Source organism: Haliaeetus leucocephalus, unplaced genomic scaffold (assembly GCF_000737465.1).
Source record: "Haliaeetus leucocephalus isolate CR32 unplaced genomic scaffold, Haliaeetus_leucocephalus-4.0 Scaffold92, whole genome shotgun sequence".
Classification (NCBI taxonomy): Eukaryota; Metazoa; Chordata; class Aves; order Accipitriformes; family Accipitridae; genus Haliaeetus; species Haliaeetus leucocephalus.
The window spans coordinates 13,197,812-13,213,273 of NW_010972528.1; the positions used below are offsets into that span (position 1 = coordinate 13,197,812).

General features: G+C 35.4%; 2 protein-coding genes across 10 annotated transcripts in view; both read left to right on the top strand.

The window, feature by feature from the left end:
- Nucleotides 1-14,594, top strand: part of NAE1 (NEDD8 activating enzyme E1 subunit 1) — a 15,210-nt gene extending 616 nt beyond the window's left edge. Inside the window, exons 2-19 of the mRNA XM_010585244.1 lie at nucleotides 861-964; nucleotides 1,055-1,115; nucleotides 2,065-2,095; nucleotides 2,704-2,775; nucleotides 3,080-3,159; nucleotides 4,259-4,368; nucleotides 4,730-4,839; nucleotides 5,438-5,500; nucleotides 5,752-5,815; nucleotides 6,915-7,006; nucleotides 8,247-8,306; nucleotides 8,395-8,528; nucleotides 10,154-10,229; nucleotides 10,584-10,623; nucleotides 11,671-11,757; nucleotides 12,823-12,915; nucleotides 13,340-13,454; nucleotides 13,530-14,594. Of these exons, the coding sequence (XP_010583546.1) occupies nucleotides 861-964; nucleotides 1,055-1,115; nucleotides 2,065-2,095; nucleotides 2,704-2,775; nucleotides 3,080-3,159; nucleotides 4,259-4,368; nucleotides 4,730-4,839; nucleotides 5,438-5,500; nucleotides 5,752-5,815; nucleotides 6,915-7,006; nucleotides 8,247-8,306; nucleotides 8,395-8,528; nucleotides 10,154-10,229; nucleotides 10,584-10,623; nucleotides 11,671-11,757; nucleotides 12,823-12,915; nucleotides 13,340-13,454; nucleotides 13,530-13,758 (1,621 nt within the window). The 3' untranslated portion in view covers nucleotides 13,759-14,594. The remainder of the gene's footprint in view (nucleotides 1-860; nucleotides 965-1,054; nucleotides 1,116-2,064; nucleotides 2,096-2,703; nucleotides 2,776-3,079; nucleotides 3,160-4,258; nucleotides 4,369-4,729; nucleotides 4,840-5,437; nucleotides 5,501-5,751; nucleotides 5,816-6,914; nucleotides 7,007-8,246; nucleotides 8,307-8,394; nucleotides 8,529-10,153; nucleotides 10,230-10,583; nucleotides 10,624-11,670; nucleotides 11,758-12,822; nucleotides 12,916-13,339; nucleotides 13,455-13,529) is intronic.
- CCDC79 (coiled-coil domain containing 79) overlaps nucleotides 13,556-15,462 on the top strand; it is a 22,306-nt gene continuing 20,399 nt past the window's right edge. For all 9 annotated transcript variants that reach the window (XM_010585141.1, XM_010585142.1, XM_010585145.1 and 6 more), the window contains exons 1-2: nucleotides 13,556-13,579; nucleotides 14,955-14,982. In XM_010585141.1, the coding sequence (XP_010583443.1) occupies nucleotides 14,980-14,982 (3 nt within the window). In that variant the 5' untranslated portion in view covers nucleotides 13,556-13,579; nucleotides 14,955-14,979. The remainder of the gene's footprint in view (nucleotides 13,580-14,954; nucleotides 14,983-15,462) is intronic.

Genomic DNA, 15,462 nt, shown 5'->3' on the forward strand with positions numbered 1-15,462 from the left:
GGGGCACGGGGGGAGCCCCTGGCGGGGAGGAGGCTGTCTCCGAGCCGGTCGGGCCGTTCTGGGCCTGTCGGTTCTCGGGGCCGGCCAGCGGCTGCGTGAATGTTTGTGCCGGCATAGGGGAAAAAGGCAGGAAAGAGTGAAGCTTAAAAATGAGGGGAGGGCGGCTTGTACTGGAGCCAGCCGGTGTTTGGAGTATGGCACGGGTTAATTTTCGCATGCTTGCATGCGTTTGAAAGTAGTAGTTACAATGCTTTGCCGGGTCTCTTCAGTAACTTTATTTTCTGCCGCTGAAGAGAGTAAAACCAGTGCCCGTGTGAAGTCAGCCGGGCCTTTGTGGTTTGAGTACAGTCAAGTCCCGATTTCGGCCTGAATGTTATTTTACAGGTGTCTTAAATACATTACCGAGCTCATCAAGACTGATTCCCATCTGCTTGTATGTTTCAGTGCATTGTATTATAAATGTATAAAAATGTATTATTTATAATAAAACGTATGAAAAAGAGAGTATTCAGTTTCAGGACTGTGTAAGGAGTGTTTCAATCCATGCTGATTTTTAAAAAGTTAAATATGTTACAACGGAAGAAGGTGTGCGTGTTAATATGGTGTAGAGACTAAAGAAGGAGAAAATGAAATGTCAGTAAAAGTGGGTTGCTCTTTAGAAAGTTTCAAGTTTGTCACAGTAAGTTTTCTTAAGGAAAGCTCATTTTGGTTAGTGCTATTTAGGCCCTCTCAACAGTGAATGGAAAGTAGTATGCTAGCCTCCATTTATGATTGTTTAATTTTTTTTTTGTTTCTTTATATTGGCTTTAAAACCTGACATGAAATAATTTCAGAATGTTTCTGTTTCCATCCCAATATAGATTGTGGGGTGACCATGGACAAGAAGCTTTAGAATCTGCCCATGTTTGTGTAATAAACGCAACGGCGACAGGAACTGAAATACTCAAAAACTTAGTGCTACCAGGTGAGTACATCTGTCTTCTGTATTTTCTTTGTAATGTATCTGATAGTTTCATAATGCCTAGTTATTCATAGTAAATTTTTTTCCCCCAAGGTATTGGTTCATTTACAATTGTCGATGGGAATCGGGTCTCTGGAGAAGATGTTGGAAATAAGTAGGTTTGTTACTAGTTTCCGATACAAATTGAGAAATAATGGGTTTCATAAGTAGTTCCATCTCTATACTTGTTAAGAAATCCTCTAAAATTCTTAATAATTTTAAAAGCCTCTATATGTTTCTTCAAGTCTTTTGTGGTTTTGGGTGTTTGTGACATACACAGCGTGCACAATCATTTTGATATTAGCTGCTAAATTTTACATAGTCTTTTTAGTTGCTGTTTCTGTATCTTACAGGCCTTTTTGCTTCATGCATCAAGTTTATAAAGACAATAGTCTACTCAGTATAAAAATACGTAAAAATAACTTGTTTGCTGTAATCTTGAGATATGACAGTGCAAGATTTGCTTGTGTTTTAGCATGGCTAAATATATTTTCTGTAATTTTGGTGATGAAAATAACTCAATTTTTGTTAATTTATCATTGTGGAACTGTGACTGGTAGCCATTTATTAGCTTTCATAGCTTTGAAAGGCTGAGCGCAGCAGGGGAAAGGATAAGAAACTCTTTACAAATACTGTAAAAAATAATTTGTTTACTAATTCGAGATCACATTTTCTTATGGTTCAGGTAGATACCTACAAATATCTGTCTACTTAAAGGGGTTATATAAGGGCGAAAGATATTCCATTACATGAAGAAATGAGTACTAATGGGACTTTAATTAGCCTAGTGAAAAAGAATCTGCAGTGTGATCCTGGCTTCTAGATGAGTTTGGCCTGTCTTATTTTTCAGATTTGTGGCTCAGGCATTGGAAAGTTTCCTTCAGAAACTGATCATGAGGAAAATTATAACAGTGGTGGGGAGAAGAAAAGCAGATTTAAGGGGGAACTTGGTTTGTTGTTTATGAGAGTCAGCAACATATTCTGCACTACAAAATGTAGCTTTGATGTTGTTTTTCTTCAAAATAAAACTTCACATGTAACTCTTTTCCTTGTCTCCTTTTCAGTTTCTTTCTACAAAAAAGCCATATTGGTCAGGTAAGGAGATAAAAAATGGCACTTTAGGTGTATTGAAAGCATGAAAGTGTTGAGTAAATACTCAAATGTAGTATTATGAGTAATGCTAAAAACTTGTATGCATAGGTTAAAATCTCATTATTCTTTGGCAAAATTCCCCATGCTTATTTTTTAGTTGCTTGTAAGTGAGAAGAGAAGTTCAATTCTGGCAAGATTGAATGGAAAAAATGAACAGGATATAGTTAAGAAAATCTTTGGAAGGATAAGGTGGAAGAGAATTGTGGCTGAAGGAGTAAAGCTAAGAGTAGAGACATGGATGGGGGGAATCACAAAAACAAGAGAGTACAAAAGGCATAGGTAACTCCTTGAAATTAATAAACTGCTGTCACATGATTCTTGTTTTAAAAATTACATCACTAAAAATGGTCTCAAACAAGTGCCTGCTGTTAAGGGATTTATTTTTCTCCAGATAAGCAAGGCTTGGAATAAGAAATCCTAGCTTATGATGAAGTCCTTTTTTTTTCTTTTTTTTTTTTTTCCTTTTTTAAGCATGTAGCATATGTAGTGCTGATACACTATATAAATTACATTTCAAGAGGTTAAACATTGTTTTGATTGTTCCAAAACAGAATCGTGCCCAGAGTGCCACTGAGCTCCTGCAAGAATTGAATAGTGATGTTTCTGGAAACTTTGTTGAAGAGGTTTGTCGTCCTAAATTAGTTGTACATTTCTTGTTACGCAATGTGATAAAAGTATGAAATAATAGCTATATGTTGTCTTTGTAATGTTGCAGTTTGAGTAGCTTCATGATAAAATGACATTTGAGGAAGAAGATCTAAACTTATTTGCAAAAAGTCAATTTATGTATTTTAAACATTATTTTATAACTTCATGATAATTTTATAGCTTTCACTTAACACTTTACAGTGGATATTGAACAGACTTGCTGTGTATTCAGAAGTTTTCACAGTGTTTCCTGACGTTTTTTTTTTTCCTACTATTTAGAGTCCAGAAAAACTTCTAGACAATGACCCTTCCTTTTTTAATCGGTTTAACTTGGTGGTTGCAACGCAACTACCAGAAAGGTAAAGAATCATCTAAAGTTGTTTGTTTGTTTTCATTTTGTAAAAGCATGTTTCAACTGCAGGCATATTCTTGCAGGAAAACTTATGCAAAACAGAACTGTCATTGTGAAGGAAGGTTACAGTAAATGATGGCATTTTACTATGGACCTGATTATATATTAATACATAGTTTAAAATCTCTTTCAGATCCATGCCTGACTCCTAAGTGCTGTCTCCAGGTGTATTTGTCTGTGTCAAGTACCCTTTTGTAGTGATAGTTGTTCCTGGTCCAGAATCACTGTAACAAGTATTCTTCGGTCTGTGATACCTTTAGATTTTTGCAAATGTATTTTATCCTTTATATAGCTCTTTCCATTTTACCCATTGATGTAATTGTATTGCCCATATAAACTTTGTCAGGACCAGAAGTTCTTGATTATTTTTTTTTAACCTCTTCCTGCTGAGAGGCCTCTTGGATGCTGTGTTCCAGTAAATAGTACAGATGAAAAATGTCAACTCTCAGAGTATTGAGAAACTTGGGGAAGAGCATGCTTCTGTTTCAGTAGACAAGCTGCTTCCCCAGAGGCAAGAGGTTGCTGGATAGAGGAATAGTTAAAACTTGCTTTTGTAAGGAAGTGGCTGTTGTTCATACTTTATATATTTTCTCCCTCCCCCTACTTACAGAGGAGCTAGAGATACAGTCTTTTGCAGAAATAAGAGCCAACTTGCCTTTTTGAAGTGGTGATTGCCTTGCAGGCATTTGTGAATAAAGAGAATTTCTTACATGCTATTCAAAAACCTCTGACTGGAATTGCCCCTACAGATCTAATTCTTTTTTCTTTCTTTCACAACTCATTGAAGTTTTTTGTTTAATTGATATTTGGAGCATTTGGGAGGATGGAGTTAAATAGAAGTAAGCTAATGGATAAATCTATTTCTAATCTAGTGTAAATTCATGTATAAAATTAATCACCTTATATGTGCTTAGAATCATAATACTAGACTTCTCTCATAGAAAACTTCCCTTTCACAAGTGACTTGTACAAGAGTTAACTTTATAGTTTAGTTAACTGTTGTCCTCTTGTACATCTGAAAAAAAATTAAATGTTTTCCCTTACAGTACGTTGCTGCGCTTGGCTGAACTTCTCTGGAATTCTAATGTTCCTCTGCTGGTCTGCAGGACTTATGGACTGGTTGGTTATATGAGAGTCATTATTAAAGAACATACAGGTTAGAGGGTTTTCTGAGATAAAGACCTTTCTAAAACATTTAAAGCTTCAGTATATAATGTCACTTTGATTTTTATTTATTTACTTGTTTTAATCTGGTGATGTATTTCGTATTTGTTAAGTCTTAACATAGTTTGCAGTTCATCACCAGGAGCATTCTCTGAGGAATCTGTAGAAATTATGGACTGCAACAAATAGTAAAATTGGAGATTATCCTGACTTTAAAGCTGACTTACACAAAACACTAATTTTGAGAATTAAGCAGTTAATTGAGCAGGTGATGCACTGCATTTGATGTATAGCTCTGTTTTGAAGGCCGGACATAAAACTGTGAAATGCATTGTGTAATTTTTTTCCCACAGTTGTTGAATCTCATCCTGACAATATGTTAGAAGATCTGAGACTGGACAAACCGTTTCCAGAGCTGAGGGAACATGTTCAGTCTTATGACTTGGATCATATGGACAAAAAGGTTGGTATGTGGTTTGCGCTATGTGCTCTAAGACGGAAGCAGACATAGAACAGGGATTCTATGAAAATTACTCTTGGCAGATGACTTTTTTGGTGCCAAGTCTCATCTGAGCAGAGGCAACTGTAGAATCAGTCATGAGGTACTATTTTTGGCCTCTGCCCCAAATGTTACAGTCTGTATTTAAATCTTAAGCAAGTGGGGGTCTTGAGGTAAGGAATATTCTTGGATGACTTGATCTTTTGTTAGATTGATTCCCTCTAACCCCCCACCCCACCCCTCCTTTTTTTTTTTTTATGATTACCTACTGCTGCAGAGTTTTGCAGTGTGGATATTTGTGCATAACTTAGGTTCTGCTCCAGAAAAACATTGGAGAACTTGGCTCAGCCACCCTTCTTTTAGTAAAGGAATAATAATTTAATGATTTGTTTTATAGTAGTTAGTGAATATTATTTCTGAATCAAAATCTGGAACATGTCCTGTGTTTTTACAACAGTGGAAAGGATGTTAGCAGTTTACATTTTTAAAATAGGTTTTTAATTTGTCTCCCGTTTTTATTTTTTCACAACTTGACAAAGATTTCTCTTCTGTTCAATTACAGGACCATAGCCACACTCCATGGATTGTGATTGTAGCCAAGTATCTAACAAAATGGTTCAACGAGGTATATTCCAAACTGACTAAGTCATCAGTCTGTTGTTATTATTATTACTTTAGATATGTCTTTTCTAAACTAGATTATTATTTTGGCAGTGTAAGAAAGAAAACAAGGTGGAATCATTAAAAAAAATTACTAATTGAAATACAAGTGAATGTATGTGAACAATGACAAATTCTAGAGTTCAGCAGTCTGAACACAATGAGGTTAGTAGTAGATATTTTAAAGACAAAATGTTTTTGTGTTTTTAAATTTAGAAAAGTGATCAGTTGCCCAAGAGTTACAAAGAAAAAGAAGCCTTCAGACAACTGATTCGGCAAGGTAATATATGTCCTAGGAGTCATTTATTCATACTGGCAGAAACATATAAGGCAATGTCTGGAAAATAATCAGAAGTTCTCTCGGCATTTATTTATGAAAATCTGCGACCATATACAGTACAGTTCCTCTGCTAAGTCATTGTTTTATACAGCTGGATCTTAAGATCCCAGATTTGCTTATAAATGCAGTTTGGCAGTTTCTTACTGTTTGCTGTTTAAGATCAAGAATATGTTTTGATTTGGGTGTGAGGAGAGGCCTTAAGAGAAAATCCTGTGGAAAATGTTTATTTAATACGGAAAATGTGGCAAAGCAGAAAGCAAGTGATTGAAAACTGCAAGTATTTGGTTGGTCAGTTGACCCACCAAACTGTTGTTAATCATTGCAGCTCTAAGTAACTAGTTTAGAGAGAAAGATTATGTATCTATTGAATACACCATAACCAGTATGTGAACAGACTTCATTTTTGCAGATGCTTCAATCTAATACCTTTTGCGGGTGCTGAAATTGAGGCGTTTTTAAGATCTAGAAATACATCATCTTAAATGATTGTAGAATAAAAACATTAACTGGATTTTTGGCATTTCCTCATTTAAAGCTGGCCTGTGTGCAAATCGCTGAGTGATTGTGTCATCCCCAGGTTGGGCTACAGAACTGATCTGATCTGTAGTAATTAGCTTTGGTTAAGCTAGGTTTTTAGCAGAGTCCATTTCTTGGCCTAGCTTGCTGTGTGGGTTCATAAGTGTTTGCCAAATCTGACGAAAAAACAACACAGCATGACTGGGGATGGGAAGGAGAGTTGAATTGTGTATTTACCACCATCTACATTAATTTAGTGATTATAAAACTTTACTCTCTTTCTCACACAAATAAACTGGTATTTTTGTGATGAATAACTTCTGTTTAAGCATCACGGGAAAATTCATCATATGCAGAATGTGTATGTAGTTAGTTTTATCAGTAGGTCTTACTGGTAATTCAGTTTTTTGCTGATTAGTTATTATGCCACAAATACATCCAAAGCCAGTCTGCTCTATTGGTAAGATGTAAATGATGAGATGTAATTCAGAGGATTGTGTATTTTTAATTTTTTTTTAATAAGGTATTTTAAAGAATGAAAATGGGACCCCAGAAGATGAGGAAAACTTTGAAGAAGCTATAAAAAATGTGAACACAGCATTAAATACCACAGAGGTAAAATGAAGTTTCTTCAGTTTTGTCATATAAATGTTTAACTACCTCATTTTTTTTCAAAACATACTATGCACTTTTAGGACAGGAATTCCATTTGCAACATTTATATTTAGGTTAAACAGGATTAGTTCAATTTTTAGAGTTGAAATCATGTAGTAAAATAGACCTAGACTAGATGGCACTGTAACTTATGGAAATTCTTATTTCCTTGCTCATGCAAGGAAGCTACATTTCCTTCCTGAAGACTTGAATTCAAGTATAGAATGACTCAGTAACCAGGGTTCATTAGTAGTGTATTCCTGTCTTAGACTTTATCAGATTTTCTTTGACAGATTGAACTGTAAAGTGCTTGGTACAATTATAAAGAATGAGCAGTCACTAGTATGGATGATGTCCGATTTAAATACATTGCTAGGAGAGAGACTCAGCATTTATTGAAGTTGTGCTATATTGAAGCTGCTTGCTATAGTATTTATTCTGTATAGAAATTAAATGCTGCAAGGGACTTTTGACTCGGCAAATTCAGTGCTTTCCTCTTGAAGAAACACGTTATGAAATTCCTTTCATAGACTGATCAAGCTTAAAAACATTAAAAGTGAAGTTTTCATTGTTTTTAAATAATCCTGAAGTAGTAACTCACGGTTTAGAATTGACCTCTGATTTTCTTAATCTCTTATCCATGGTAAATTGCAAAAGCTACATTCCATTTTTATTTGAACTGTGCTGATCCTTGCTCGGACAGTCACGTTAAATCTCCGAAGAACGCAGCAGGTAAAACTTAGTGCTTACATCTGAGCCACTACAAGCCGTGTCCTAGGCTATTAGTGATTTATTTCAGTTTATGAGCCAGACAGAACTGCAGCAGTTGATGAGTCAAAACACTCACTTTTGCAGCCCCTCTTCACCTCCCCAGCCTTTTTGCTCCTCTGCCTCTGGCAGGTAGGATGGACAGCTGGGACCGGTAGTACCTTTTGCTGATGCAAGTTTTTTTTAAGTCTTCCATGTAGAAGATGGAAATAAGGTGAGATTTTGTTAGTAACATTCATCTTGATCAGAAACATGTGCCTTGTTCTCAGGCAGGGCTAATGTTTGAAATATGAGAAGCACTGACTATGTATGATTCAGAAGAGATTTTGGTATGAAACTCAGGTCGCTTAGAGTTGGCTCCCTTATGTAACGAGTGTTGAGATCAAGAAATCAAAAGTCAAGTAAATATAAACCCAGTTTATTTTTTTTGTAGATTCCAAGATGCATTGAAGAGATTTTTAATGATGATTGCTGCATAAATCTCACAGAGCAGGTAACAAGTAATTAAAGGTAAGGCTTAAATGTAGGAAAAGCATTATAAATAACATTTGTGTACATGACTGTCTCTTGTGCATTTGCAGTCACCCTCCTTCTGGATTTTGGCTCGAGCTGTAAAGGAGTTTGTGGCAAATGAGGGGCAAGGAAGCTTGCCTGTCCGGGGCACTATTCCTGATATGATAGCAGACTCCAATAAATTTATCAAATTGCAAAATGTGTAAGTCTACAATTTTTTCTTTAATAGTTACTAATGATAGTAAATGGTGTTGACTTCAGACCTCACAAAGTGCATGAATTGCTGTATTTAAAAAAAAAAAAAAAAGTGTGTATGTGGGACTGGGGTGGGGAGGGGTGTGGGAAGCATGGCAGCCTGGGACTATCTGATCCCTGTATAGATGCTATCTGTTGTTTGGAACCGGTGCCTAAGCCTTCAGTGCATCCCAGTTTCCTGAGGCTGGGTAGCGAGTGATTACTTTTCTTAGTTTCAGATCTAGTAAAGACCTTACTATAGATAGTAGATCCCATAGCCCAGCTACTGCTGTCCAAAGCAAATTGTTGCCTAAACATGGCATTTGGTTTTTCTCCTCAATATATATGTCAACTTGGTTACAGAAATTCTGGTTTCCTAGATATTTAATTCTAAATACTTAATTCTAATTAATGCCCTTTGAAGGGATTGCTTGGTGGATAAGGAAAGGTGTGAATAAACATTAACTGCAAATTCTAAACAGCATCAGTGTGGATTGAGATTTTAGGAAAGCCATCTTTGAATGCATGTATCCTCAACATGAATGTACTATTCCTGTGCATCCTGGACATGATGCAAATTGTTGGGCCAAAAAGACTTTCTTAGTGTTACCACATTTTCTTTGCAGTTGATTGCTTCTTCCTCCCTTTTTTTTTAATCTTTAAAATGAAGCAGCATCTTGCAGAAGACTTAAATTTATTGTCTGTGCAATTGTATTGTTGAATTGTTCAAACAGGAAAGTATTCTTTCTAATAGATTTTGATTTTCTCCATAGATTCTGAAACACAGCCTCTGCTAGAAAAATTGTGTGCCTTAATTAGTGTTTACTAATCAAAATGAAATCTGTAATTTTAGAAGTGCATTCCTCAGATCTGTGACAATAGCATTAAAAAGATGGATATAAAAGTACGAATCTGTTACATGTCTAAAATAATTGATTGCTATTGCTTTATGGAACTTACTTTGTATAATGACAGTAAAGCCAAGAACTTGTACCATTATTTTGCTAAATGAAACCATAATTGCTTGAATTTGCAGAGATACCCTAATTTGTAAGTCTGATTTCTATAAGCATCAGTCCTGAATTGCCAGATCATTATATACTTCAGTTCTCAATTCCAATAAGCATTATAGGGTTTTAATTTGCAGATAAAACAATTACAGTTCCTTAAAATGAGCTCTTAAATTGAATTTTATTAAATACTGTGTTGTTGAGATGTTTGCATTGTCATAGGTCTTAATGGAACTAATATACTATGGCTACAAATTTTAAAATACAGAAATTAATGAAATATTAGAAGCCCAATGAAGGACATATAGCTGTTGTTCTGAAACTACTTAATATTCTTCTTCTGACTGTTTGTAGTACTATTCATTTTAATTTTAACTGGTTTCTAAGCCACAGATTTAGTGAACAGCTCAGCCATGCCAAACAGTCATGCAGGGAGTCTGTAAGCGCATTCATGGCCTTGAGATAGCTCACTTCCATTAATGTGGCTTGTATTTTGTCTTTATAATATGAAACAAAAAGCAGTGGTCTTAACTGTGAAGTTGGCTTTATGCTATGATTATTAAGACTTCTTTATTATTAACAGGTACCGTGAAAAAGCAAAGAAGGATATTGCTGCTGTGGGTAACCATGCTGCTAAATTGTTACAATCCCTAGGCAAGGTAATTGCAAATGTACAGTCATTCTGACAAGATAGAAATATTTTTACCCTGACATTCTGTATGGAAATAACTCACAGGAGACAGATATGAAAAGAGAAGGCTTAATTACCTCATTCTCTTCAAAAGGCTTAAGAAAATTCTAATGAAATTTAGTATGTGTAGTCTGTTTTATTTATCACTTGGTTTGGTCATGTAAAAGTAAAAGGCATACAGGGATATATTATTTACAATTTAAGATACTTTTTTTTTTTTACAAGAACAACTAGTTATTTCACAATGAATATATGAGTATCTCTGAAAATACAAATTCTCTGGTCATTGTATGTACTGGAATGAGTATATTCTTTCTTTTAGGCACCCGAATCTATTTCAGAGAGAGAATTAAAATTGCTTTGTGAGTATGGTTGGATTCTGTTGCTGTGTTTATGCAAATGATCAAATAATCAAAAACTGTTGAATGATAATGTAGTTATTAATCAGTAACTCAATATTTGTATTTTTCAAGTAAGTGCTTAGCAGTTGCATCTCTCATCTTCAGTAGAAGTAACAGATGTTCAGCATCTCTCAATAGTGAGTTTATAAAGCTTGGCTTTTAAAAGATGGTATTTTTTCAGGTCCAAAGAACAGGTAGCATATGTCCTCTACTTTCTGTGATTAGTACTTAATCACCCTTGCCCATTCTGTGATACTGACTTCAGAGTGCAGGCTCTGTAAACTTCTGGTAGTCTGAAAAGGTAAAACAGTGATGCAGTGAGTAGTACTGTTGATGGCATTTTTGGTTGTGTCTGTTCTTGGTGTGTATACGTGTCCACATAGCAGCCTGGCTAAGTCTCCTGCAACCGGAAAATTTTCCTGTAAGCATGTATCTAAGAGCACACTTCCCCTGTGTCAATATAGAGTTTGCTGGGAGCTTTGAGAACCTCACAGTTCCTCATTTTTGAGTGCTAGGTAGTAGCTACACATTGGGTTGTTTCATAACAGCAATACTGGAGAAGAACCTTTTCCCGCTCATAGCTATACTGTTAGAATATTAATTGAGGATATGCAAGACAGTGGTAGGTGGAGTGGAAGATGAAAAGAACCTGTGTTCATTTGCAACATGGGAGAGGAAAACATGAAGTTGATGGCTGTGACTGATGAATTGGTATAGAAGAGCTACATGTGTTGTGAGCTGTTACATTAACATGGCAGATATGTTTAGATTCTAGAAGTAAATAAGCATGAGGTATTTCACTAAAATACTTGTGATCATAGACCTAAATGTAGTTCAGTAGATTTTATTACTGCAAGCTACTGGAAGAAACAGAAAAGTGTTTGTGAAATTATGATAAGTTTTAATCTTTCATGTTTAACACAATAGAGATACAGACTTACAAAGATACAGTAATTGGTGATGCATTCAAGTAGGTCTTATGCTCTCCTTTCTGCCCCCTCTGCTTAGGCAGCAACTCAGCTTTCCTCCGAGTAGTACGATGTAGATCTCTGTCTGAAGAATATGGTTTAAACACTTTTAACAAGGATGAAATCAGTAAGTACTTCTTTTTGGCACATACTTTAATTGCATTTTCAATGGGAAATGGTTTTGTGATCAAAAAGAAGTGTATGTTACACCTTCATTATGCAGTTTAATAATTTGGCGTCAACTATGCAGTTTAATAATTTGGCGTCAACTAGAAGTATGGGGGTTTTTTAAGTCTAGACTGTTGAATTCAATTTGATTTTGAAAGTTCAAAAGTGACCTTATAGATTGGTGCATATTTCAGGGTTTTTTTTCTTGCAGATGTTATTTTTGATAGTACATAAATAAAACATAGCTTTCTTCAAATTTCTCCTTTCTGTACCTCAATTATTTCTGACAGAACTGGAAAGGTGCCTTCACCTGACCAAAGATATGAGAATAATTGTCTTGGCCCCTCTCAGCTTATCTTTTCAGTATGTGAACTAGCAAACTAGTTATTTAATATTGCGTTTTATTTTTTTGAACTGCATAAGTTAAAAGGGGTAAAAAAAAGTTGGAAATACTTTTAATCAAAGTTTGTTTAAATTAAGCTTATACAAGTCTTCTGAATGTTTTGGACAAAAAGTATATACAAAGTGAAAACATTTTGTGTATACATATGTAATATTTATAATTTAAGTGAAAGCTCGTTGAATTAGTTGGTAATATGCAATGTGATTGAAGTAGTAGTTAGTATTTAGAAGGACTACTGAGCTGTAAAAGGATTTAAGACCTGTTTTATAGTTGGTCATTACAGTTAAATATGGAGCATGCGTTTCAAATCACAAAATTATAACTAAGGAATATCCCGTTTAATGTTATAGCAGCGGTCACAGTTGAAACTTGAGTATCTTCACTGAACAGTTTATATCAAATACATACAATATGTTTTTGTCATACACTCTGGTGTCAAAATTGTGTATCTGACAGTTGACTAATTGAGATTCTCAGTTGCAGGTTGTTTTCATTAATATTCCTTTTTACTGCACATTTTACAGTTTAAGCACATGAGAAATAACTTGATTTCAATTAATTCAGAACCTTTCTTTTTCCATTTCACCTGTACCAGCTAACCAGTTCTCTTACTGTTTTCAGTTTCCTATATGGACAACCCAGACAGTGAAGTAGTGCTGTACTTGATGCTACGGGCTGTAGACAGATTTTATAAGCAGCATGGTAGATACCCAGGTATGTTAATACAAGAGTTACTTAATGTCATCAAAAGAAATACAAAGATCCAATAGTTACTATAATACTAGTTATAAACTACAAATATAGCATTAGTTGTAGTTAGTTTTCATATTAATACAACTTTAAGAATGTGAAAATTCAAGTGAGAATTTTTTCTCTTTGGAAACTTAAGGATTGATATCTGAATTGATACCACTGAAATGGGTTGCATGGATTATGAATCAGTTCAGCTGTGCAGTAATTTGTCATTATCAGGAGTGGCATCAACAGAATATTCAATTATTATTAGTCTAGTATTAATAATTTAATATATTAATTGGCTTAGAAACTTTTCAGAAAAGTAAAATACTTACACTGCCATTTGAACCCATTAACTTTGGTGTTAAGTTCTGTGGTGAAACAGGTTAACTTAATTTTCCAGGTGTCTACAACTATCAGGTAGAAGATGATATTGGAAAACTAAAATCATGCCTTACTGGTTTCTTACAAGAACATGGGTTGTCTGTAGTGGTGAAAGATGACTATGTTCATGAGTTGTAAGTATTGTATCTTAAGCATCACTTTGTCTGTAAAACTGACCTGAAAATACTGACTGTTACTTTGCTATCCAGTTGCCGCTATGGAGCTGCTGAGCCACATGCTATCGCTGCCTTCATGGGAGGTAAGAATATCACTGTATTTCTAAGGTCCATGCAAACAAACCAACCTGCTCTAGTGCATACTTGTGTCAAAATCTCCACTGCTTTAATTACTTTGTATTGTCAGAGCAAAGACCCATCACAGACTGTAGTCAAAGATACTATTAGAACAAAATCCTTCCCCTTAATTCTCCAGATATGACCTCCTGTGGTATATAGAAAAAGTGGACACAATAAGGGGTTTAGAGTCAGTAAAAGAAAGCAAATAAACTTAAAAAATAATCTCAGTAGATCAATTCTAGTAGCTTAAAAGTGTGTTTAAAAATAAAATGCTTGAAAGAGGCTTTGAGTTAAAAAGAAAAGGGCAAGGAATAATTGTAGTAACATTAAAATTAACACAGTACACACCTTCCTTTAAAATAACACAATACACTTAAGTATCTATTAAATATAAATAGCCTTGATTGCTTAATTCAACCTGTGGGCATTATTAAAACTAAATATATGTTTTAATGGATGCTCAAAATTGATGTATCAATTCACTTATCTTTATTTGGCTTCATGCGGTGCTGAAGATAATTGTATTAAATACTCTGTGGATGTAGGATTTTTTTTCTGATTAAGTGAACCTTGGTATTTGCAGTGCTTTAGAAAAATATGTAAAGACATCTTCTTAAGAAATTACAGAATATTTCATACTACAGAAGAACACAAAGGGATCATAGTGAAGTGACCAATTTATTTTACAGTTTAACTGTATGTGATTTTTTTAAAATTTAACTTCTCAATTTCATTTAGAGAGGTCACAACTTGCATGGGTCTGTCTGCTCACGCATTTTTACTCTGTGTGTGTGTGTACGTACATGGAGAGAGAGAGAGAAAGCGTATACAGCAAAGTGTATACTAGGAAGTACTGAAAGGCATCTTTTCCTCCTAGGAGTTGTATCAGGTGCTTCCAAAATAATTCCTGTGTAGTGAGTTCTAGATAAATAGCATTCTTTTACTGGTTTTTAAGTATGACCTGCTAACTACCTTCTGTTTTACCTTTTTTTTTTTTTCTTTTACAGGAGCTGCTGCACAGGAGGTTATCAAAGTCATTACAGGGCAGTTTGTAATTTTTAATAACACCTATATTTACAGTGGAATGTCACAGACTTCAGCAACTTTCCAGCTGTAAGATAACGATCTCGCATTTGTTGCCACCAGGCGCTGCCACTGTGTCCTGTAAATACTGTGGTGGTCTGCCACTGACTGGACTGTTCTGTATTACCTGCAAGTTAAAGTTATTTTATTTGTAACGATTTTATCTTTTTTTTTTTTTTCCTGAGGACAAATAAAATCATACCAAATACTGAAAAAATATTTTTAATCTAGAATTTTGTGTTTCACCTTTGAAAGAGAAAAGCAGCAGCTGTTCTTTGGCATGGTAAGTTGCATTTACAGATTGGCTTACCTGGTTTGCAGCAGAGCTGGATTTTTTTAATAAAAGCTGCTCTTCAGACCGAGGGGGGGAGGACTTCCAACAGGTTCAAAAAGGCTAACGTAACTACGATGGTGTATCTAACTGTGAGAAGAGCTAGGGAAAGCTGTAATACTTCTTATTGATTTCAGCGACATCAGGGAAAGGGACTGTGTGCCTGAAAGCCTGGTTCTTTCAGCTGTATTCATCTAGTGAAAGATTCTTTTTCCTGCGCCCTTTGTGTCTGGCAAATGTCAGATGAGGGCTAACGGCGCTTTGTGGCGTTGTTGCGGTTTCCAAAACGCAGAGTATGGAAACCGAGCTGCGTTGAAACCCGAGTGATTTCCCCCTAGCCTAGGCCTGGAGCCACGCTAAGGCTGGCACAGCGCTGGGAGAAGGTTAGCAGGGCTCTATCTCCTGGTGCCCGAGAGGGGCCGCGGCTGGCGG